Source organism: Lonchura striata, chromosome 14 (genome assembly GCF_046129695.1).
Source record: "Lonchura striata isolate bLonStr1 chromosome 14, bLonStr1.mat, whole genome shotgun sequence".
In the NCBI taxonomy this organism is placed as follows: domain Eukaryota; kingdom Metazoa; phylum Chordata; class Aves; order Passeriformes; family Estrildidae; genus Lonchura; species Lonchura striata.
Genome location: NC_134616.1, coordinates 5,452,851 through 5,478,050, shown reverse-complemented (window position 1 = coordinate 5,478,050; position 25,200 = coordinate 5,452,851). Strand labels below are relative to the sequence as shown.

The 25,200-nt window shown below is 51.7% G+C and overlaps 1 protein-coding gene across 2 annotated transcripts in view; it reads left to right on the top strand.

Moving 5' to 3' along the window:
• The first annotated feature begins 1,169 nt into the window (after positions 1 to 1,169).
• EDA (ectodysplasin A) overlaps positions 1,170 to 25,200 on the top strand; it is a 61,695-nt gene continuing 37,664 nt past the window's right edge. For both annotated transcript variants that reach the window (XM_077786630.1, XM_021537742.2), the window contains exon 1: positions 1,170 to 1,448. In XM_077786630.1, the coding sequence (XP_077642756.1) occupies positions 1,170 to 1,448 (279 nt within the window). The remainder of the gene's footprint in view (positions 1,449 to 25,200) is intronic.

The window sequence follows — 25,200 nt, the reverse complement described above, 5'->3', positions numbered from 1 at the left end:
TGGAATCCTCCTCTGCAGTGCCACCTCCTCTGCGGCCATTAACACCTCGCATTTAACTCCTCTTTTACTGTTCCAAATCACATCCTATCCTCTTCATTCCACCTCTCAAGTATGTTCAGAACATCTCTAATTCCTCAATTCAAATTTCCTGGCAGCCTGTGAGCATCACACAGCACCTTCATCATCTCATTATCCCTCTCGTTATCAATTAAACCCCCTGATTGGAAATAGAACCAGCACAGGCTTTGCCAGCTCCTTTTGATGAGCTTTAAGGTTCTTCCAAACCAAACCAGGTGTGATTCGATACCACCCTTCCCTCTCCAAATCCGCTCCTCTCCCTGGTTCACCCTTTCCCAGGTTGTTTTCCAGCTTCCATTAGTCTCCAGCAGTGACAACCAACCTTTAAAAAGCTGGAGAGGGCAGCGACAGCTGCCCCAAAATGCTCACACACCCCTGGGCACCCCGGGCTCGGCCGTGTCCCCGGGCAGAGCGGCGACAACGCTGCCCCTGCCCGGGAATCGGCGGCGTTTGGTGCCCGCTCTCAGGAATCCTCCGCTGGCTGCGGAGACAGCGACTGCCGGGACGGACCGGGACCGGGATCGGGTCCATCCATAGCGGGACCGGTATAGGGTCCATCCATACCGGGATTGGGATCGGGATGGGAATGTCGGCCGGGACCGGGACAGGGCCCTCCTGAACCGCGCTGGCCACGGGCCCAGTCATCACCGCGCCTGTCCGTAACAGGACAGGGACAGGGATAAAGGGCCGGGATCGGGACTGGGACCGGGATCGGGACCGGGATCAGGATCGGGCTCGCAGCGGGGCGCGGCTCCAGCCGATGTGACTCCGCCCTCTAATTTGCATAACTCCGCCCACCGCGCTGCCGTCGCTGCCCAGGCCCCGCCCCCTCCCCGCCCAGGCCCCGCCCCCGGCCGGACGCTGAGGCGGCGCTGCCGCACCGAGCCCCGCCCGGCCCCGCCGAGCCCCGCCCGGCCCCGCCCGTCCCCACCGAGCCCCGCCGGCCCCGCCCGGCCCCGCCGGCCCCGCCCCCGGGCCGGCCCCGCCCCCTGGCGGGGCGCTGGCGGCCCGGCCGCGCAGCCCGCGGTGCCCGGCGCGCCCCGGGAGCAGCAGCGCTGGGGCCGCTCCGCGCCGCTCCGCCCGAGCGCACCATGGGCGCGGAGCGCAGGGCGGCGGCGCCGGCTCCCCGCGGCTGCGCCTGCGGCGGCGGCGGCGGCAGCTGGCGGCTCTTCCTCGGCTTCTTCGCGCTGTCGCTGGCGCTGCACGTCCTGACGCTGGGCTGTTACCTGGAGCTGCGCTCCGAGCTCCGCCGCGACCGCGGCCCGCAGCCCGCGGCCCCGCCGCGCCGGGACGGGACGGCGGCGGCGCCCGGAGCCCCGGCCGGGGGCCGCCCGCAGCGCGCGGCCGAGGGCGCGGAGCGGCGCCAGCAGGTGGGTCCGGCCGGCGGCGGGGGCACCGCGGGGGCTCCGCGCCGCTCGGGGCCGCCCCCCGGCTCCATCCCCGCGCTCGGGAGCCGCGGCCCGGGGCGCTTCGGAGCGGCCCCTCGGGGGAGTTTGCTGGGAGAAGTGGGGAAAAGCCCCGAGCTCGCGGTGCGGGGGTGAGGCGCGGGGGGAGCTCGTCTGGGCTGGGGGTGACGGGCTGCGGGGCCGCCCGTGTTCCACCTGCTGCTCGCCGTCTCCTTGTCGCGACGGACCCGCCGTGAGTCCCGACAGCGCAGCCTTGGCCGGGGGCAGCGGCTCTGCCCCGGCGCTTGCGGGGTGCCCCGGGGCGCTGCTGCCGGGGAGCCCCGCACGGCTCGGCCCCGCAGCCGCCGGACGCGCCGGGTCCCGGTCCCGCACGGCCTCCGCTCGCTCCCCTCGCTCCTCCCGCGCTCAGACTGCGCTTCTCCCCCAGCCCAGGTGCTTCATCTTTTGGGCGATGCCTCGGTGTCCCCCCGCAGCAGCCGCTCAGCCTCTGCGGCACAGGTGGGCAGCAGCCTCCCGGTTGTCCCCGCCGGTGTCCCCAGCCCTTGCGGGGGTCGCCTGTCCCGAGAGCCTCTGGGAGAGCCGGAGCGGAGCTGGGGCCTCCTCTCGCAAACTTAGCTCATTTTTTCCAGGCACGAAACTTCGCTGCGAGCAGGATAAGCTGGAGGAAGGAGTTTCCTCCCCTCCGAGCCTCCCGAGCGGATGGCCCGCTCCCCCAAGGTGCCGGGTGGCTTTGCCGCGGAGTCTCAGCGGGGTTTCGGGGGAGATGCCAAGCCCTGCCTCGGCACCCCGGCGGTCCTCGCCCGGCCGGTTATCAGTGTGTGGGGGGAAGGACAAAAATAGCTTTGATAAAGCGGCGAGTTTGGAACTCTTCCTCTCACTTGGCAGCGGGAGCCGTTCCGCCGCGCCGGCCTCGGCTGCCCCCGGGAAAGCCGGGCTTGCGCTTCCTTCGCTGCCTGGATCCCGCAGCTTCCCGTGACAAATCCAAGTCCAGCGTTGAACCGGAGGGAAGCCGAGCTCCCGGGTCATCGCTCTGCCCTCGCTGCTCCTCGAGCGGTGTCAACACAGAGCGAGCCGGAGCGGTTTGATGTCGTGCTGGGATTCCTGGGTTGCCTTGGAATAGCGCGCGGCTGGAGTGCCTTTCGTGTTATCGTGCTGGATCTGTTTAGTCTTTCGAGCTCTTCTTTCCAGCGAGTGTATAGTGAAATACCAGGGCAAATACTTGAGGCATTCATAAATTACAGCGTTAGATAATTTGTCTCTGGATGCGGACGGAGCTCCGAGCGTCGCTCGCTGCAGCTGACGGACTCCAGATAAGGTAACGCTAATTATTTATTTCTTTATTCTACATCTGGCCTGTCAGGCTTGAGATGAAATATTCTTTGGGGCACATTGAAGCAGTTGGGCTGGAGGGAAAGGTTGCTGGTAGTGGGGACACGGGGAAGGAAGGCTGAGCATCCCGAGCTGCTCCGCTGCTGTGACAGCGCATGATTAATGGGGTTTGTAGTGGTGCTGCTCACCCTTTCTCACTGATTTTTCTGCCTTGCAGCTAAAAACAAGCACTTTGGGTGTCCTGGGGTGCTGTGAGTTCATCTCTTCAGTGATTAAAACAGTGAAATCAGGGGTTTGCAATCAGCTTTATTTAGAAAGTTATTGTCCAGCTTTGGGGTACGTGTGGGGTTCCCAGCAGCCCTTCTAAGCTGTGCTGCTGATAAACTCAGTGCGATCCCATACATGTGATGCTTGCATAAATTGGGCTGAAATTACTAAATAATTAATTCAAGTGATGTGATCAATGACATTTCTCTCCTGAGGACCATGGTCAGAGTTCATTTGCGGGGGACCAATGACCACAGAGCTGTGAGCCCTCAAATGTCCTTCAGCTGCTGAGGTGTCCTCAGTGAAGAGGCCGAGTGCTGTGTGTGTTGTGGTTGTACAAATTTAAACCCAAAAGACACTCCCCTTCCTGACCCTTTTTTCTTTATTTTAAAATTATTTTATTTCCCCCCTCCCTTCCTGACCTGAGGCAGGAGGAAGAGGAGCATGGGGGGGAGGACGGGGAGCGATGGTCAGCGCTGAGATTTTGGCCAAAACCTCATCTGGCCGCGTGCCAGAAATGACCTCATGACAGGAGTGAGATTTGGCAGCTCGATAACGCCCCGCTTCCCTATCTCACAGGGTATCCAAATATGTAACTCATTTGGGATAGAAGGGCAGATTTTCATGGCAGAGGTTGAGGCATTGTAGTTGCACATCTTTGTCCCAGAACCCGGCGGGTGTTGCATCACCGCGTTGGCTGCGAGATGAGGAGTTTGTTAGAGCTGCTTTAATTCATTGACTCTTCAGTGGCTCGGAGGTGTGAGGGAGGGTTTGGGGAGTGGTGGAGCCTCGGCTGGTGGTATAAAATCCAAATGTTCCCTCCGGATGGGTGTGCTGTGGGATGGGAGAGGGATTCTGTCAGGCGGGCTCTGCTCTTGGAGATCCACATCAGTGCACTGTGTCCCTTTAGAGGATTTTGTGCCTAAATTAAATAGTATTTTCCTGTCAAAAAAATAATCCTTGCAATATTTGAGTTGTGCAGAGCATCATTCCCATGCTTTTCCTCCAACCAAGTCAATGTGCTGCCACATTTCTGCTAAAACTTGTGTTTTTGGCCAATGCTGGGTGACATGTGTGCTCTGAGAGTGTCCCAAGAAAGGGATAAAAACTGCCAAAGCCTGGGAATGGGATCAAAAGCCACCGGTTTTGTCAAACTCATTGTGGAGGTGCTTGCAGCTGGTGGGGGGAGGGAAGGGAGGTGCTGAGTCATCCAAAAAAATGTGCTGAGCAGCAATTTGCTTACTGGCATTTCACCTTCCCGGTGCCGAGGTGTCTGATCTCCACTTCTCACCTTTTTCACAAGGGATGTTCCCGCTCTGGAGCAGCGCCCACATCGCTGTTCCCGATCCTTGGCGTTGCTTTCCTGGAGTACTTTGGGCTGGAAGGGACCTTGGGGTGGATCTCATTCCACCCCGTGTGACAGGCAGGGACACCTCCCACTGTCCCAGGCTGCTCCAAGCCCTGTCCAGCCTGGCTTTGGACACTTCCAGGGATCCAGGGGCAGCCACAGCTTCTCTGGACACCCTGTGCCATTGCCTGCCCACCCTCACAGGGAGGAATTTCTTCCTTTATTTTCCCTCACCAGTGTGAAATTGCAGGGTTTTTTTCCCCTTTTTTTGTTAATTCTGGCTCCAGAGTAAGAGGCAGCTCTCGGTGTGGCTGGCATAAAGGCTCTAAAGGTGTGGAAGCTGCTCCAGAGGCTTCTCCTACCCTGAGCATACCTGTAGCTCATCCATGCATCTTCATCCCCATGTCTGGCTCCTGCATCCCAGCTGAAACCTGCCCAACGTGCTGAAAGCTTTGAGCAGAGCTCCTGCTGGAAATGCTTCTCCAGCCTCCTCTGGAAGCAACCTCAGCACAGGTCCTGTGGGCTCAGACCTTTAAATCCCTGCTCAGGGCCTGTGTGTTGGGATTTCATGCCTCTGATCCCGGGTTAGGGAAAGGCTGGGTGTGTGCAGAGGGAAGATGGTGATTAGGGATGTGCCCTCACAGTGGGTCTTCCCTCAAATTCCACTTTGTGGTCAGGGTTATAGCTGGAAGAAGCTCTCAGAGGTCAATAGGGAAGCCTGCAGAGCTCCGTGGCAAATGTCAGGCTCTGGTTACCTTCATTCACAACTTGAATTCTCATTTTCCTGCTGCTGTGGCTATGAATACTCCATGCAAAATCTGGCCTGAATCCAGAACTCCTCCTGTTGAGATGCTGCGGGGTGGCAGGAGCGTGGCAGTGGCTGCAGGATGTGTTGCATCCTTTGGGAAATGAAATTCAGTGTGAGCTCTTCCCGAGGGCTGTGGGGTGAATTCCTGTGTGAGGAGAAACCTTTGGCTGTGTGGGAACAGCCTGGCTGGTCCCTGGGAATTGTGGAGTCACAGAAGGCTTTGGGGTGGAAGGGACCTCTCAAGGCCATCGAGTCCAATCTCTCTGCTGCAGGCAGGGACACCTTCAGCTCCACCAGGACCTTCCCAAATCCTTATTCCCGGATTTATGGTGCTGCAAAGGTACCTTTCCTTCTGTCCCCCTCTCAGCCTCTTCCATGGCTGAGCTGGGGTTTCATTTTCTATTTTCTGCTCATTCCATGAAGGAGAAAATCTGTGACTTTGTGTGAGGATCTGGACGTTTTATCAGCATTTATTGAGTTCCTTGATAGAGAATATTGTTGCCAGAGTAAGTGTTTGACTGACCCGTGACCAAATTGCAGGGTTTTTCCACAATTTTTCTATGAATTCCCTGGCAAATCCTTGAAATTTTTTAACAACTTTTTAACAACTTTCAGTGGCATTCCAAAGTTATCTTCCCCTTAACCCCAGAGTAAATAGTGCTGTATCAACCCCATATTATTTTAACCTTTTAACATTATTTTTCTTACCACATAATAACATAAATCTTCCTTGCTCTCCCATACACATGTAGTGTCTTGTAATGCTAATTAAACTGCACACCAGCCTAATTTTGCTCTCAGACTAATCCAATATATTTTTCTTGACTGGAAGCCAAACCCTGAGAGCTTCAGAGCATGCGGAGCTCCCATTCCACTCTTATTATATGTTAATGGCTTTATATTTTAATATCTTTCAGCACTTGGGGAGGATGTTATTTTTAGAGGTGTCTGGCTGCAGAAGGTACGGGTCTCTGAGGGGTTTGGGGGATGTGGAGCACTGAGTAAACTCCGTGCAGTGAGTGAGTGGGAAGTGTGTCCCTGGAGAGATGTAATCTGTCAGGATCCATTGTGCACAAGCATGGAATCGCAGGGAGGTTTGATGTGATTTCACCGTGGTTTAGTGGGAGATTTGGCTGCAGTTTTACCGTGGTTTAGTGGGAGATTTGGCTGCAGTTTTAGCGTGGCTAAGTGCCTTTATGGGGCGGTTTCAGTGGTAAGTGCTCTCTCGTTAAACTCTGGGTTTGTGTGCTAATGGTGCCGATGCCAGCCGGGCCTGGATGCTACTACAGCAGGAATAATCACTCCCAGATGGGTGTGGATGGAAACGAGCTCTTTCCCTAAGCCCAAATGAAACGCTGTTATAAGTGCAAAGTCCTAATAATGCAGGACCCCATTGATGGGGTGCCAGCCCTATAACACCTTCCAAATGGAATCGCCAGCATCCTCCTGCCTGGCTGCACCTCAGCCCTGGGGATGGAGCTGAGATGATCTCCTTGGGGGTGGCTCTTGCAGAGGAAACCCAGAATCTGCTGAATTGGAAGGATCCCATCAGGATCAGGGTTCACAGTGTCCCATCAGGATCAGGCTCACTGTGTGGGGTTGTGTGGCTTTGCTGCTGTGGGCAGTGCGTGACACGAGGTGGCATCGTGTGGTGAGGGTCTGTGTCCATGAGGAGGGTTTGTGTGGTGTGGGGAGGGTCTGGGTTCCATGGTGTGAGGGTCCATGCCCATGATGGGCAGGGTCCATGCCCATGGGGAGGATCTGTGTTCCATGGTGTGAGGGTCCATGCCCATGATGGGCAGGGTCCATGTCCATGGTGTGTGGGTTTATGTCCATGGGGAGGGTCTGGGTTCCATGTTATGAGGGTCCATGCCCATGGTGTGCAGGTTTATGTCCATGGTGTGCAGGTTTATGTCCATGGGCAGGGTCCAGGTCCATGGTGTGCAGGTTTATGTCCATGGGCAGGGTCTGGGTTCCATGTTATGAGGGTCCATGCCCATGGTGTGCAGGTTTATGTCCATGGGCAGGGTCCACGTTCCGTGGCTTTGCCATGGTGGGAGCTGCTCCGCTGGCTCGGTGGCTTTGTGGCAGTGGCTGTTGTGTGCCGTGGCTGTGCTGTGGTGGGCAGGGCAGAGGTTGTTTGTGCTGTGTGAGGCTGGGGTCACTGCGTGGTGTGGCAGGACAGTGGCCACGATGGCTGGAAGCTGCTGGATGCTCAAGGAGGAAGGAGGAGAGGACTGGGGAAGAGCTGACTCTTGCATGGCCCTTGGGAGCTCAGAGCCCTCCTGGCTCCCCTCCAGGGCAGTGCCGGTGCCCCAGGGGTTAAATCCCATCCCTGCGTGGCAGCAGGGTTAAATCCCTGCCAGGCCAGCGGGGTGCTGTCCCTGAGTGCTGCCTTTGTCCTTTAATCCCTCTTTGCAATTCCTGTCACCTCTGGGCTTTCAGCCTCTCCCGAGGCACAAAGTGCTGGGAGGGGGGAGACAGGGAAGGTGTTCCCTGAGCTGGGCTGGAAGTCAAATCCACCTGGGAGCAGGTACAGGCTCTGTGGTTGTGAATTATCTGCAGGTGGCAGGGGTGGGGACATGCTGTGTCAGACAGACCCCATTGTGCTGCTTAATCCCAGAATCCCAGCGTGGTTTGGGTGGGAAGGGACCCTAAAGCTCATCCCATTCCATTCCCTGCCATGGGCAGGGACTCCTTCCACTGTCCCAAATTGCTCCAGCCTGCTCTTGGGCACTTCCAGGGATGGGGCAGCCACAGCTTCTCAGGGCATCTTCCCAGTTATCTCTTCTCCCTTTTCCAGTTCTTGTTTTAACTGGATAATTCTGGCATTCCTTCCCTGAGAGTTGAAAAGATCGGAGTGTCCTGTCCATAAAAAAAATTAAATTCAAATCTTTGAATCTCATTCTTATTTGATAATAATAATACTTATATTTTCTAATAATAACTAAATCTTTGAATCCTTCCTTATAGTTGCTGATCCATGAGGTGGCAGCAGCTTTCTCCGGGTTTCCCAGGGAAGTGTGGGGCCAGGGGTGTGGGGCAGGCACTAAATGGCCTAAACAGACCTTTGTGATCCTTCCAGACTTCCCCACGTGCCAGGCTCAGTGAAATTAATCCAGGAAATCATTTCAGAGCAATTATTTCCTTCAACTTTGCTAACAAGTTGCTGAGCTACTGGTTCCCTTAACCAGCACTTTATTACAATTTTCCCATGGGATGGGAAAATAGGATAAGGCATTTAAAACTGACAGCTGGAACTATTGCCAACCCAAGAGGATGGAACAGCTCAGACAGAAAAATCAGGGGTTTATTTTAATTTTTTACTGCGGTTGGTTGCTGCTGTTCCTGAGGCTGCAGGAAGGCTCTGCCTGGAAAACTTGAATTCTTATGTTTTCCCATAAAACATAACCTATGACAGAAAAATGGGATCAGACAAGGAATCGCTGGATGTGCAACTGATGAGGTGCATTTGGAGAGCAGGATGAAGAGCTGGGTTTTCTACTGCAGCTGTTTGTATCTTTTGAGTGATAATGAACTCAATGAGTAGCTGGCTGCCTTGGGGCTGTGCATGGGCTTGTTGGTGCTTGCTCTGTCTGTCTGGGGTGTTAACTCTTGCTGGGAAGGGGGGAGATCCCATCCAAAGGCGAGGGAAGCCCATCAGGAATTACCTCCACGTGCCCTCAGAGTGAATTCTGGCAGATTTCTAATGTCAAAAGGGGATTTTTTTTTTTTCCTGGGGGGGGGCAGGAAGGCAAAGTTTAAAACTGGTAATTGTCCATTTTAAAGGAATATTAAATCTTCTTTTGAGCAATGTCTTTATTGCCAACTTGGGGTTTTCTCCTGTTGTTGACAGGAGTTGTTTTGGCTCCTGCAGAGATTCCTGGACTGTGCAGGACTTGAGGGTGAAGGGACAAGGGGGGTGATGGGTTTAAACTAAGAGGGTTGATTTAGATTGGATATAGGGAAGGAATTCTTCCCTGTGAGGGAGGTGAGGCCCTGGCACAGAGTCTGTGGCTGTTCCATCCCTGGAGATGTCCAAGGCCAGGTTGGACAGGGTTGTAGCAATCTGGGATAGTGGAAGATGTCTCAGCCCATGGCAGGTGGTGGAATGGGATGGGCTTTAAGGTCCCTTCCCACCCAAACCATTCTGTTCTTCATTCTCTGGAAAGGAAATGCCTGCAGGAAAAGTCCTTGAACTGAAGGCTTCAGCTGAGCCTTGGGAGCTCAGCACTAATCCTGGCTCAGCTGAGCTTGGCCCTGTGTCTGGTGAGATGCTGAAACCGAGAGAAAAACTCAACCTTTTGCTGACAGGGTGGATTTTGCTTAGGAGATGGGAGAGCCTCCATGCTCAGCACCTGCAGGAATGCTGCCTGGAGTAATCCCTGCATCCCCTGGATGGAATCCAGCACTCCGGGCTCAGCCCAGTGCATCTCCCCTGTGTCCCTAGGGGCTGCTTCTTATTTTGGGCTGAGCAGCAGAGAGGCAGGAGAATCTCTGTGCCACTGCCCGGGATGCTGGGAGCCAGCACTTTTGGGATAAAAGCAGAATTTGACTTTGAGCGCAGGTGCCGAGCAGGGCGTTCACGCTCCCCTGTGTGGCTGCAGGGCTTGGACAATCCCAGATGTGCCGTGTCCGTGTCCTGGCTGGGATGGAGCTGCAGGAGGAGCTCGGGGAAGTTGAGGCCTTCAAGTGTTAAATCCCAAGTGCTGCTCCTGCCGGCTCAGCTCCGATGCCGCGTCTGGCGCGCGTTTCCAACAACAGCCTGGGTTTGCCAAGGAAAATGACGCTGGATGCAGCAGAGAGCTGTCAACTCTTTCCTCCCTACGCTGCCAGGCAGCTTTTCTCCTGGGCTCTTGGGAAGTGATATGGAATTTGGGGTTCTCAGGGATGCTTTCGGCCCCTTCCCTCCATCCTCACCCCACACCAGACAGCAGCGCCTCACACGAGGGCTCCGGGGTCCCTCTGCAGTCCCATTGCTGAGGTGAAGGGCTGAGGGTCACATTAAGCTGAGATTAACTCAAGTTCTTCTCCTCTGGTACCTAAATGTTGGACCCAGAGGGATTTTGGCTGGAATATTAAAGATCTTGTTCCTAAAAGAGGCTTTCTGAGCCCCATTTTGTGCAGATGGGTTCAGGAGAAGACCCCCGGGGACCCCTAGGCTGGTGTACCCCCTATTCACTGACCTTTGGGTTCTCTGACTCAAAATTCTTTTTTTCCCATCTCTGAAGATGCAGAAACCCCAATTTATAAGTGATGATCCTGCTAAAAGGGTTCATGGGGTGTTTGGGGCCGTTACCCTTCAGTCAGATCCCTGTGAAGAACCTCTGTGGCTTCAAACTGGATCAGGTACTGAAGGAGTTAAAAATTCCTGCTGTTGGTGCACATGAGCAGTGCCAGGTATCTCCCAGGGATCCAAGTTTGCTTTCTGAAATCTGGCAAATAGCAAAAATTTTGATGTTTGTGAACAGCAATCACACCCCGAGGCGGTGACGGCTGACAGGGAAGGGCTCCTGACATATTTACCGAACAATTTTCTTATCATGAAGTGCTCAAAAAGCCCAAACCTGGAGAACAATAGCAACAAAAACCCCACTGCAGGGTTTGTCAGCAGATGCAGCTTGGAGATAACAAATGATTTTTGCTTTTTGTTTGACTCCTTGGCATTTAGGGGTTAATTGGAGCGAGGCCAAATGTGGTGAGATAGTGCCTGAATCAGAGTTTTAAAAACACTGGGGTTGGAAGGGTTTTAACTTCTAAATTCTGTGAGGCTTTTAGAGGCTGGTGAAGAGGTGGGTTAGAAACAGCTAAAGGAAAATGTTTGGGCTGGGCAGTGAAAATTGACTTTGGAAGGGGCAGCCCTTCCTGAGACCCCAAAAGTCATCTCAGCCCTCAGCCCTTGTGCTGGGGCTGGATTGGTCTGAACTATGATTAAATGGGAATAAATGCTTCTGTGAGGGTTTTTTGTCACATGTTCATCCACCAATCCCTCTGTCCTGGTTGTGTGTGTTTCGTGTGTGAAGCAAAACTGTGTTTGTGAGAAATAGGGCGACTTTGACACAAAATATTTGGAATAAAGTTGTAATGTTGGTCCTGATCCAGCTTCTCCCTTTGATTTCACTTTGATATAGAAAGGCACTGGCCTGAAACTGGTCCAGAGGGTGTCCAGGATGCTCTGTGAACTCTGGTGTGAGGAATTCTGAGCAATAAAACTTTGGAAGTGTGGCCTTTGAGGGCTATTGTGGAAGGAAGGGCATAAGAAACATGACACTGGGATTGTGATTCCTGGCAGGAATGCTTTGCAATGGGGAAATTTCAGTTTGGTTTCTGTTGCTTACATGCCTTTCTTCTCGCTGAAGGGCAAATGACAGTGTCAGCATTAAATGTGAGGAGCTGACATCTTCCCATGAAATATGCCTGACGTCCCCAGAACAGAGCTGGAATTATTGCTGCTCCAGAAATCCGCCTTCCCTGGATTTTACTTTTGGTCTTACCCCGAAAGGGACCCGACTGAAATGTTCCTGCTGATAAAGGGGTTGGTTGTGGAGGGAATTGTGCTCCAGGGAGAGGTCTGAGAGCAGGAGGAGCCGTGGCTGAGCTGGATGTCCCCCCGTGTCCCTTTTGGCCCCGGGGCTCTCGTGTCAGGGGACGTGTCAGCCTGATGGGCGCCTGAGATGGAACAAAACCCAGGGCGATTGCTTGGATGTTTGGGTTTTTTTTTTAAGGCCACTTCTCTGGGTTTGAAGATCTTGAACGTCTGTGGGGAAAATTTATGGCGGTTTAGAGATGGAAGAGATTGGCCGTGTTCTCTGTGATGCCCTGTTGGTCCCGTGTCCCCGGCAGCTTCTGTTGTGGTGGCTTTTAGGTTGGTTGGTTCAGCTGGGCTTGGTGTAGCCAGGGCTTCACCCCACAGGGTGAGTGATTTAGGGAGTTCTGTTGACTGGGAGCCACTGGAGATGTGTGTGGCAGCTGGAGCTGCAGGAGGAGGAGTAGTCCATCAGTTTATCTTTACAACCAGTGAATTGTGCCGCTCGTTTTGGAGACCAGGAGCTGCTCTTTGGGCTGGGCTGAGTTTGGACCCCTGGTGGGCTTTTCCACCAGGATCTGCCAGGGTTGGTGTCCATGGGGAAGAGGAACTGGTCAGGCTGCTCAGGAGGTGCCGATTGCTGATCTGCAGGAGATCAGCAGAGTTGGGCTTTGCTGGCCAAGAGGCCTTAAGGGACACCTTGCATGGAAAGGGTTGTCCAGCCCTGGCACCCGAGTGGTGGAGTCCCCATCCCTGTAACTGGATGTGGCACTTGGGGACAAGGTCAGTGGTGGCCTTGGCAGTGATGGGGGAGTGGCTGGACTCTGATCTCAGAGAGCTTTTCCAGCCTCAGTGATTCCATGATTTTTCTCAGGCTTCTACTATCATTGGTCTCTCCTGACATGCTCAGATTGGAAGAACTTGGGTTATTTCATACAGGATCCTTGTTGTCTTCTTTCCCTCTGAAATCTCCACAACAGAACCATTTGCATATAAATAAAGCAGAATTTTTGGCCAGCTCTTGTGCACACCTGTGCACTCCCATCACTCACCAGGAAATTGCTGCCCTGAAATGCTGCTCCTAAAATATTTGCAAAGGAATGGTTTGGGAAAGATAAAAATTATTATTTTGAGACTTCTCACATGGTCAGTTGTGAATTAAAGCTACACAAAAAAAGGTTGTTCAAGCAAATTATGGTCACCATGGGTGGGTCAAGATGGGACCACCCCCTTCCCATGGGCAGGAACACCTTCCACTATCCCAGGTTACTCCAGCCTGGCCTTGGACCTTTCCAGAGATGGGGCAACCACAGCTTCTTCCATAAAATGATGGAAAACACTGTGCTGGAAGGGCGCTGGTGAATATAGGATTATTTAATACATATAGGATGATTTAATTTCTGTTTCAGTAGCTCTGTTTGCCATTGGGGGCTGGGGTCAGCTGGGGTGAGGGATGAGGATGGAGGGGATGAGGCACTGAGTCCCTGCTCCAGCAAGGCAGGATTTCCAGTAGGAGAATGCCCTTGGAAGAGTGTGTGTTTGTGCCCACAGCCATTAAGCTCCATAATCTTGGTGTCTGTATCGACTTACAAATGAAAGCTTGCAGTAATTTGGAGCAGCATTTGAATTGTGACTGGTAGTGATGATGCTGAGCTTGTCTTTTAATGCTGAGTTTAGAGGCTTTGAGGTTTGGATTAAAAAAAACTTCAATGAAACCACAAAAAAGACATTGGAAGCATAGCTGAACAGGTGGAACAAATTTGTTAAATCTGTTATTGGGAAAACAGCAACTTGCTTTTAAGAAATAAATCAATCTGCAGCTCAGTGTTTCATAATGAGGAGTGGGATAGGAAAATCTAAAAATATCTCCAAATGAGAGCTAATGCTCCGAAGGAACAGATCCAAACTAGAATATAATATTGCCCATTGTGGTGACAATAAGGATTTTAAAGTTCATTGAGATCCTTGCTGGGATGCAGATGGGACTTGAAGAGCCAGCATATTTCCCTTGGCTGGGTCCAGTTTTTATTTGCATAATAACTTATTATATGTATTGCCAGTAGCTCGCAGAGCCCCTGGTCAGGATTGGGAAACCACGATGAGTTCATCCCCCTCTGCCTGCTGAGACAATATATTCCCCAAGAACTGGGAGGGAGGCGTCTCTAGCAACTAAAACAAGTGATTATGTGCTTGAAGAGGCAGGAAAAAGCAGAGTTTTAACCCTGTGAACCTTTGTGTACTTCGAATCTTCTCACCAAGACCCATTTCAAGGGTCTTTGTCCTTCAAGGGTCTTTGTCCTTGGAGTGCCTTTGTCGCCGTCCTTCCTCCTGTGTCCTGAGCTTTAGCAGCTGATTTTAATGAAGTCAAGGAGCTTTCCTAGGTGGAAAACATGTCCTGGGTTTTCAGGAGCTGGGGCATCTGTGCTGTGGTCTCTGTTATTGTGGAGCCACAGAATGGTTTGGGTCATCTCCTTCCACCCCCTTTTCTGCTCCTTTCCTTATTTTCCCCTGCGCTGTTCAGGCAGCAGATCCAGCTCTGCTTCCATTTTTCTTGGAAAGCAATTCCACAGCCTCATCTCTCTCTCAGCAGGTTCTTCCTGGTGTTATTCCAGAGTTTCCCTTGGTGCTCTGTCACAACTGGCCAGGCCAGGCTGGGGCACTGCCATCACCTTCATGCTCCATCGTCCCTTTCTTTTGGGAGTTGCTGAGGGCTCCTGGGCACAGGGGGCTCCTTCCAGGGCTGCTGTGGAGTAGCTGCTCCCAGCTAACCAAATCCACATGGACAGCTGTTGCTCAGAGGGGCGTGGGTAAGTGCATCCATACAGTTTGGGATTTGTGCCGGAGGGAGCGCAGCCAGTGCATGGCCATCACTCTCTGGGAGCCCTCGGTGCTTAAACCCAGGGAAACAAACCCCAAAACCTCCCCAAATTCCAGATTCTGGTTGAGGGAAGAGTCAAGGTGTTTGGAGTTGTAAATGAAAATTCCAGTTTTTCACACACTGGGATTGCTCAGGGTCAGGGATCCTGTGTGATGTCACAGCTTTGTTTTGGGGGCAGAAAAGGTTTATCTGAAACTGCTTTAGGCTGGATTTTAGGAAAAGGTTCTTTCTCCAGAGGATGTTTTGGCACTGAACAGGCTCCCCAGGGAATGGTCATGGCCCCAAGGCTGCCAGGGCTCCAGGAGGGTTTGGACAACGCTCCCAGGGATGCACAGGGTGGGATTGTTGGGGTGTCTGTGCAGGGCCAGGAGCCAGACTGATGATCCATGGGGGTCTCTTCCAACTCGGGATATTCCATGATGCTAATTTTGGTGATGAGCAGGTGGCAGTGGCAGGGTCCTCTTGTGTGCTGGGCTGAGATACCCTCAGGGTGACAAAGGCTGGTGCTGCGGGTGCCTTTGCCATGGTCAGTGTTGACATTTAGCCAGGTCCAACCGAACCACTGGGGCTGCCATTTTCCTTTGGAACCATTTCTGAGTCCAGGGACGCTTTTCCACAGCTGGGATTCCCTAATTACATTGCAACATCACTTTCTGCACCAAACCTCAGCTCAGACTTCACGGACTTATTTCTCACCTCCCAGCTGTCACAGCCCCAGCCTGGATGTTGTGATGGATCCATGGCTTTGGGAACTCCTCCTGTTGCTGTAGTGCCGAGAGGGGCTCGTGCGGTGCTGGTTTGGGAAGCCTTGCTCTCCATCTGCTCCCGTGGTTTGGGAGAGCTGGGAGGTGATGCCCGGCATCCCCACTCTGACCACAGTGGCCCCGCTGGCTGGGAGCCACCCAGAGTGGCCAGGGGGCAGGGAATTGGCACCCATGGGTGCTGCTGGAGGTGCCAAAGCTTTCGGGAAGTGCCAGGGACTCACTCTGGCCATGCCGCCAGTGATTTTTCAAGGCTGAGGGGTTGGTGGAGCCTTTGTGTTGCTGCTTTGAAGCCCCGGCCTGAAAGTGTTGTAATGAGATTTTATGATGTATTCTGGCAAGGCCTGGTTATTTTGTGTGTGGATTTATTGTCTAATGAATTGAGTGATTTTGAAATGTTTTGTGCAACGCTTTTTTGGAAAGGACATTGTATTTTGTTTATGGGACGTGTGAGTTTTTATGAAACTTTATTTAGCTTTTAGCAAGGATAATCTTTATTCAACAAATAGTGCAAATAAATCTTTAATTGAACAAATATGTGCCAACTTTCAAGCACAGTAACAAACAATGACATGAAACAAGGAAACTTTGGAACAATATACAACTTTAAACATAGTATTAAAAAAAAAAAAAAAAACAAAACCAAAAAAACCTCCAACCTAAAACCCCTAGCAAAGCAGATTTTGGGCTGTGTAGTGGAGCGTGGATATGTGGGACCTGGAGGGAGCAGAGCAGGGAATGTGGTGGCTGGTGGCTTTCCAGGGGTGCCCAGGGATTGGGGTGCCCCCCATGCTGGGGTTTGGAGGGAGTGGGAGCTGCTGGATGTGCCCGGGCTGAGGGAGCAGATGTGGAAACCTTCCCTGGTGTGTCCCAGTCCTTCCTGAGCTGCCTTCCCAGTGGGGCATCCCCAGCCCCAAGGTGGGATGGGGGCACCCAGGGGTTGAGGATTTGCCTCGTCCAGCCCCAGGTTGTGTTCAGGCTTTTGGAGGCGCCCCAGGGGCTCTGAGCTCTGTGTTGCTGCCTGGGAAATGGGTTGAGCATTCCCTGCTCCTCTTTATTCCTGCCCAGGCTTGGCTGCTGCCACTTCAGTTGGAAATGGAGATTCCCATCCCCTGCACTGCATGCAGCTGGAAATCCCTGAAAAGCTCTCAAATCCAGCATGAAAGGGTTTGAAATGAGGGAAGGAAAGGCTCAGCATTTATTTCATTTCACTTTTTGGAGTGTTGGTCTTTAGTGAAGATGGGCAGAGTCACCTTTCTGTTTATTTCTTTATTAATCTGATCCTACTGGGTTTCCTTCCTTGTTCCAACTATGGAATAGTCCTTTTATATCCCTGGGAGTGTCCAAGGCCAGGTTGGACAGGGCTTGGATCAACCTGATCTGGTGGAAGGTGTCCCTGGCCATGACAAGGGGTGGAACTGGATGAGCTTTAAGGTCCCTTCCAACCCAAACCGTTCCAGAATTCTTTCCAAATAATTCCTAAAGTGTGGAAGGAGTTTAGTACTGAAAATGCTCATACAGCTGCTGCTTTTCCCTGGAATTTCCTATATTGGTGACAAAATTACTTGACAGGAGGAGACCCAGATCTGCATTTAAGTGACTTCCCTACATCTTCAAACCCCAGGAATATCAGGAATACATCCCCATACTTCTTCTTTCTTTGGGAAGAGTATTTTCAGCCCTTCATTGCCCTTTTCAGCCCCTGGAATTGGAACAAAAGAGCTTTTCTTCTAAAAGTGAGCCGTGGAATTGGGTGTTAATGGAAACTAATTAATGCTGAATGGAAAATTCCTTCTTGGTTATGTTTTGCCATTCTCTTTTACAGCTCCAACCTACCAGACCTCTCTCGGGCTGCCCATTCTTTTCCAGGAAGGATAAATGAGGCTTATGTTTCCAGAAGGGGAGCTGGAGGCATCTCACCCCTCTATGCACCCTTGCCTTGATCTGACCCAACCTTCTCCAGACCTTTGAGTGGTCCTAAAAGGACCCAGTGCTGCTCTGTGCACCCACCTCACCTTCAAAGACCCCCTTTTCCCTTGGATTTGGCCTCATTTCTCTGTTTCAGACAACCACAGAATCATTCAGATTGTAGAAGCCCTCTGGAATCATCGAGTCCAACCCTTCCCCAGCACTGCCAAGGCCACCACTTGCCCACATCCCCAAGTGCCACATCCACGTGGCTTTTAAACCTCTGCAGGGATGGAGACTCCACCCATGTGCCAGGGCTAGACAATCCATAAGAAATTTTCCACAATATCCAGCTAAACCTGCCTTGGCACTGCTTAATGCTGTTCCCTCTCCTCCTGTCCCTGTTCCGTGGGAGCAGAGCCTGACCCTCCTGGCTGTCCCCTCCTGTCAGGAGTTGTGCAGAGCCAGAAGATCACTTTTGAGCTTCCTTTTCTCCAGACTGAGCTCCCTCAGCTGCTCTTGGTGCTCCAAACTCTTTCCCAGCTCTGTTCCCTCCTCTGGACACAGGAAAAGCCCTGAAGAGCAGCAGGAGATGGTTGGGTTGGGTAGTTTCACCCCATTCATAAATGGGGAGATGTTGGTGCTGAGGAGCCTCTGTGGCCAAAGTGGCAGAGTTGGCTGATCCGATTTTCCAGCTGGATCTCCTGAGCCACCACCTCCAGCCAGAGCTCTGCCTAAAGCTCTCCTGGCCTTTCAAACAGAGCCAAAAGCCCAACTGTGGAGGGAAACACCTGCCTGTGCTCTGTTTTGAAATCCATATTAAATCAGGAGATCAAGGAGTCGCTGTCCATGCAGAGGGATGGAGGAAAGCCATTGATGTGCCAGATGTGTGGTTGGAACATCTGTGGCTGGAGGTGCTCTGCCCAGGATTTCTGTGCTGAGGAAAGCAGGGAGGTGGTGCCTGGAGGGGCTGTGGGTGGTGGTCTCCTCTCTGTGGTAAATCCATCTTTTTCCTTGGGTAAGACATGGCTCAAATCCATAGAACAGCCAGGGGTGGTGTTAAGGATAAACTCATTGGATTCATGGTTGGTGCTTTTAACTACTTCAATTCCCAGTTAGTGAGGAGGGATAATTCCCTGTAGGAGCAAACTGAGCATCAGAGCTGTTTGTCCGTGCTGAGCTGGGCTCCAGGCACACCCGACCTCCAGCAGAAAGTGGGATGGGGACTGTAATGTTGGGAGCTGTGAGTGTGGAGACATTCCACATCCTCCTCTCTGGATGAGCCCAGAGGAAAGGGACATTCCTCAGGCTGAGGCTGCATTCCATGAGGATCAGGGGGACAATTGCATTGGGACTGGTGTCCTTCCAAAAGGCAGGAGGGAAGGAGCACTGGCAGGATCTTGGTGCTTGGCCAGTTTGGTGATGAATCCCAGTTAAGGATGGTGAGGTCCAGAGCACAGACCACACTGTTCACATTCCCTGTGAGGAAAAGCTTTCCTTTGCCCTCGCTGTCCATACTTCCATTCCTCTCCAGACCTCCCCATCCCGCCCTGGTTGTGGCTGCAGCCATCCCCCTGCAGGGTGAGGGCTCAGAGCTGCCCCTGGGGTGGGAGGGCATTCCCACTTCCCTGTGGGATGTGCAGGTGTCTGTGTGCCACAGCTGCTGAGCCTTTTCCCCGGGATAGACCAGGATCCTGTGAAGCCTTGGCTGCTGGAATTCCTGTCAGCAGATCACCTGCTCCCAGTTGGAAGTGGTAACTCCTCTCTGTGGGAATCCAGAGCTTCCCTCTGGCTGCCCTGGAAGGTCTGGGACCCTGGCAGGGGTCAGGAACTCCCCTGGACAGAGCCCCAGAGACACTGGCTGTGATCTCTGTCCATGGAAAAGAGTTTTCAATCTTACAGGATGAATTACCAGCTCTGAGTGTTTGATATAAGTAATAATTAAGTGTGGCACGGGTGCAAAAGTAAAATTTTAGTATTCTAGGGGTTCAAAGGGGACAAGATGGAGGAAATTGGGTGTGTCTTGTCCTTTTTCTCTTTCTTCATGCCCTCCATGTCTCACTGTGGTGTTGGCATTTTTCTGTTGGTCCAGGCTGGGGACACACTGTTCAACGTAGGTGACAGATATTGTCACGTTATTGTAAATCCAGCCCAGGGAGTTTCTGGTATTTAATGTTTGTAACATCCCACTGAGGGCAGAGCCCCACACGCTGCCCTGCAGGACAGAGCTGGGCAGGGCAGCAGAACATGTTAGAGATAAACAGAATAAACAACCTGGAAACCAGCACAGACCAATTATGGCTTCTTCTTTGGCAGCGGGGCTGACAGACAGAGACTTTTACAATCTCAGAATCATCAATACCTCAGATTCTGACACCTCTCTGCCTCAGTGCCAGCAGTGTATCAGGCCCACAAGAGAGGCAGGAAACCTTCCTCTCTCCCAGGCTCTTGGATCACAAGGGGAAGATCAACCAGCTGTCCTCAAAATCCTGCATGTCCTGAGGCTGACCTGCAGCTGGCAGGGAGAACTTCACTCTGTGTCCATGGAATCTCTCCCAGGTTTTGTAATGACAGAACCATTTCAGATCTCTCCATCCCTCCCTTGGTCCATTTTGGGCCCCAACCTCCTTTGAAGAGGTGAAAGTGGAACCTTGTGGAAAACCAGGAAGGTGCTGAGCTTCTCCTGCAGGGACTGCAAGGAATGTGTCTGACACTTCAGCTGGCTTTCCCTGTGGATTTAAGGAAGGGGGTCAGGGCAGCAGGGCTTGGAGGATGTCAATGATTCAAACAAAGAAGTAATTTATTTGCACCAAGCTTGACATTTAAATGCTCATGGGTAAGCAGGAATAATGCGTAGGATTTGTGGTACCTGTTTAAAATAGCTCTGTTGGAGCCCCAAACCAGACGTGGTTTGGATTTCAGACCATCCTCTTGCTCCAGGATCTTCCTTTGGAAGGAATGCACTATTCCGTGCAAGCCCTAAAGATCCTTCTGTTTTTAGGATGCAGATTTTGATCTCAACCTGGGAGTCGGAGCACGCACTTGAACAGCATCTTAATGAGCTTATGGTTGAGAGCTATTTATTATCTGCTAGAACAGGCCTTTTATTCCACTGGCAGCCTAATTTGCATGGTTTGTTGTAATTAACACCATAAAATGTTTAAACAAAAGTACAGATAGAAATTAAATTTACAGGCATTGAATTCAATAGCATCAGAATAAACCTCTGATTTGTTTTTTTTTTTTTTTTCCTTTGGCAAGAAAGTGAGTCACTCAAATTAAATTTAGGAAAAGCTCTCAACTTGGAAGGAGGGATTTAATGAAAAAAAGGCATCCCAATCTGCTGGAGCAGCTCAGGGGAAAGCTGGGATTTCACTTGGACAAGACTGCTGAAGGGAAACTCAACTCTTTTGGGTGAGAGAGGTGTCCTGAAATCCTGCATCAGCCACTGCTGGCAGCACGTGTGCAGGCAGGATGGTGCCTTTGCTGTTCCATTTTTCCATGCTCTGGCAACTATTTTGGAGGCACTGAGGGGTTGGGATGGAGGCAAGATTGATGGGAGTGTTCCCTGAAATTGTCCAAGGGTGGGTTGGACAAGGTTTTGGAGCAACCTTGGAGAGTGGAAGGCAGGAAAGGAGTGGAATGAGATGAGCTTTAAGGTCCCTTCCAACTCAACCCATTTCAGAATTATTCTATGATAGTTTGGAAAATCAACCTGAGGCTGATCTGTGGGTGAAGGGGTTGGGAATTGTGTTGTGTCTCAGACATTCCTGAAGGGCTGGAGACATTTTGCAGGGGCTTCCCTCCTGCTGCAGAGCACTCAAGGTGGCTCTGGAAAAGTCTTTTACAGCACTAAAAGAGGCGTCACCATGTCCACCCCCAAATGAAGTCACCAAACCCAGGCCACTTCTGCTCTGATTTATGCGGCAAACATTATAAAAAAACTATATTGTGAGCAAATGGTCTCGGGGTGAGGTTTAGATTCCCTTCTATTGTTTGGAATTCTGTGTTTAGCCGTATGGCTGGGATTTCTATAGTCAGAATTAATTTGTAGCATCTGGGACCAAGGCTTGGCGTGGTGCAGGAGCTGGGATGGAGCTGCTGGAGACATCAGTGGGGGGGAGCACGTGTTCCCTGGGGTTGGGGCTGCCGGGATTTATGGCCCATGGGCTCTCAGGAGCTGCTCCAGCAGGAATTCTGATAGTCAGAAAACAAACAGGGAGAGTTCAGCACATCTGTGCCTCTCCCTGGATCTTTGAGGTGCCAAATTGGGGTTTGGATGTCATCCTCAGGTTTGTGTTCTGCATCCCCTCGGGATTTGTCCAAAATTTCTTCAGTGAGACATTGCTGTAGAGGATATTCCCCAACAGGTTGGGTTTTGAAGCTTAAAAAAGTCTGTCCCAAAGGTTTGTAGCATGAAAGTTGGGATAATGATGGAGCAGATTGAAAGTTTCAGGACCTTGCCAGCTCCTGGGCAGTTTGATAAAATTATAGTGACTTTCCCTTCTTGATTTCCTCCTGAAATCCCTCCTGGATCAGGGTGAAAACCACCACCAAGGACCTGCATCTGTAAAGGACACAGAAAAACTGAGATAAGTGAACTAAAAACCACTCTTTAAAATAAATAAAGCTGGCACACACCCACAAGGAGCAGTGCTGGAAATCACGTTTTCCTGGCCAGGTCATGCACAAACTAAGATTAAGTCATTGATTTCTGTTGCTGCAGCAGAGAGTTCTCCATGTTGGTTTATTCTTAAGCATTTTTATTTTTACCTCTGGCTCCTATTGCTCCACTGATTGCTTCTCACTGTTTTGCAACTAAGCCTCTAAAAGTTCAAGGATCCATGAGGTTTGTGTCTTGTTTAGGTCTGTTTTTATTCTCTATATGATTACTTGGATTGGCTTGCCAGGAGAAATCCAGCCCTTCACCCTCTGGGTGCTGCAAGTTCTGAGCACTGGCTCTACAGAAAATAAGAATTAATTTAGCATGAGTTGCTTGACTTTGGGATAAACTGGGAAGAAGGAGCACCTTGCTGTGGCAACACCTGCTAAGAGAACACTTTGCTGGTTTAGGAGGGATTTGTTATGCCCAAACTGGAGATTCTGAAGAAGGCAAAAACCTTTTTCCCTCTTTTATCAGTTGCTTTGTAAAGGGCCAGGTAGGGCCCTCTGCTGGGGTTTGCAGTGTTAATCAGTGATTAACGAAAGGAAAGTTGTGAAATTAGGGAAGACACAGAATTTAATGCCTGCAGTTTGATAATTGTGTGATGTAGGGTTTTTCACTTCATATTAGAGGGTTTTGGTAACATGATAAGCTGCTGTTACGTGTTGGAGGCAGAGGACATGAATTTGAAATTTGTTTCTGCTAGATTTTAAGAACAGATTCTCCTTGTCTTTATTGCCAGTTCCTCTAGCCTCTCTTTTTCTTTGGAAATGACACACTGGGAATGATATTGTTGGAATGTGGGGGAAGTTGTAGTGAGATTTTTTTGGCTCAGGCGATGGAGATGAGTTTCTGGCTTGCTCTCCCTGGTCAGGTGATGTGCCCCGTGACAAAGGTGACCCCAGATGGTCCCTTTCACCCCAAACCATCCTGTGACTGTGGGATTCTGTCTCCACATGAGAGCCCGGGGGAGCAGCTCAGCCTGGGAGCGTGTCTGGGCAGGGACAGGAGGGAAACGGGGAGCAGAGCTGCTATTAAATGGATTATCCTCAAAATTATTCGTCAGCCAGGCTTGAGTGATGGCCTCAGATCTGCTCATGTTTGTGTTGGGGGTTTGTGTGTGTTGCTGATGGCAAAGTGGAGCCTTGCTCTGGGGGGGAACTGGTTTTGTACTGGTTTTGTACCAGTGTTGGTAAAGAGGCTCCTGTTTATTTATATTTATATATTGTGTACATACATTGGGTTTTTGAGGTAGGGGCACTGTCCATCCTTAGCCCATGGACATCTCCATGGACACAGAGCCACAGAGGCTGTGGCTGCCTCATCCCTGGAAGTGTCCAAGGCCAGGTTGGATGAGTCTTGGAGCAGCCTGGGCTAGTGGCAGGTGTCTCTGCCCATGGCAGGGGGTGGAACTAAACTTTAATTTCTCTCCTAACCCAAACCAGTCTGGGATTCTGGGATTCTTCATAGTCCTCCTGGGGACATGACCTTGTGCTCTGGGCTTTGAGTGTTTGTGAGCAGGTTGTGCCAGTACATTTTCCTTTTCCCTGGGTCGGAGTTTTCCTGGTCTGGTTGTGACAGGAAGAGCTGGCTGCTGGTGGAAAGACTCCAGTGCCACGTGAGACATGTCTTGAAATCTGCTTGTCAGTGAATAACTGCTGCTAAAAGACACGAGCTGGCAAGAGCTGGTGCCAAGAGGAGGTGCCGGAACATGGATGGAGCTTTAGCTGAGGGTTCAGGAAAGGTCCTGGAGGTGCTAAACAAGGAAGAAGGTGGAGGAGCAGATTCCACTGCTGCCTGCTCACACATTCCCTGCCTGGAGTGTTCTGCTTGCAGTAAGTGCAGCATCACACAGAATCACCGAGGTTGGGAAAGCCCTCTGAGATCATCCAGTCCAACCTGGGACCACACTGTCACCGAGCACTGAGTGCCACATCCAGGCATTCCTTGGACTCCTGCGGGAATGGACATTCCAGACCTCCCTGGGCAGCTCCTTCCATGCCTGGCCACCCTCTCCATGCAGAAATTCCTCCTGCTGTCCAACCAGCACCTCCCCTGGCACAGCTTGAGGCTGTGCTTGACGTGAAGACCACTTTTGTTCTCCTCGTGCCTCTGGTGGAGCGCGGGGAGGCGGCGAGCAGCCGCTGTTTGTTGTGGCTGTTGCTGCCTTCCCCTGGGTTTTCTGCCTAATGCCTGGCTAAGGAATTATCCCGATGAATACAGGGAACAGGCACAGCTCCTGGCTAGAGGGATGAGAGCAGCTAATCCACAGGAGCACAGCCCAGCCTTTTGTTGCTTCCCGTTGTGGGGAGCTGTGCAGAACAGGATTTGTCAACACTCGGGGCCTGACAAAGAGCCCCTGAAGGCTGTGGGTGAGGCCAGAAAGCAGGGCCGGAGGGGAAGGTGTTGGGACTTGCTGCTGGAGCTGTCTGCACACACACAGCTGGTTCAGGAATCCCTCCTCTCCTCTGGGAGTGCAAGACCGGCAGTTCTTTTGGCATCCCGCAAGGAAGCAGGTTCAGGGGGTGCAGGCACGCTCAGGCCACGGGGAGTTGTTTTTTAGCAGTGAGGTGAATTTTGGAGGGTTTCATCCCTTTCAGATGTTCTTTCTCCTTTTCTCTTTTTTTCTTTGACTCTAAAAGTTGAAAGAGGCCTTGGGTGGCTTCTCCTTTTGAAAGGTGACCTTGCTGCATAAAGTTGTCTGACTCTGTGCTGTCTGTGCCCAGTGATATATGGGAGCATCTGGGAATGAGGGGAGGCTGCTCATTAATTCCCTGAATTTCTCTAGGATCACACGTGTACCTCAGGATCCCTTCCCCACACTGGTGAAATGTTCCCCCTTTAATCCCAGCCCTGTGTGAGGAGCTGCCATGTGTAGGCAGAGCAAAGAGAAGTGGGGAATGGGCTTTTTTTGGGAGTCTGGCATATTCCAGTAGTGCCAAGTGTGTCTAGCTAGTCCAGTGTGTGCATCTGTTATGTGACTGTGGTCCAAAGCAATACATTCTCCTCCTGCCTCTCTGGCCATGATTTAATTAATTAAATTTAAAAATTCAGCCAGAAGCTGTAGGTGAAGGTGCTGCCGGGGGAGTGGGAGCTGCTACCAAAATACCATCGTTAAATGGTGGTGTCATTCCCAAATAATCCACTTTATAAGTTTTTTTATTGGTAGTTTCTGTGCTTTGCTACTTCCAGAAGATCTCTCACCAGAGGCTGGTTCCTGCTCACTCA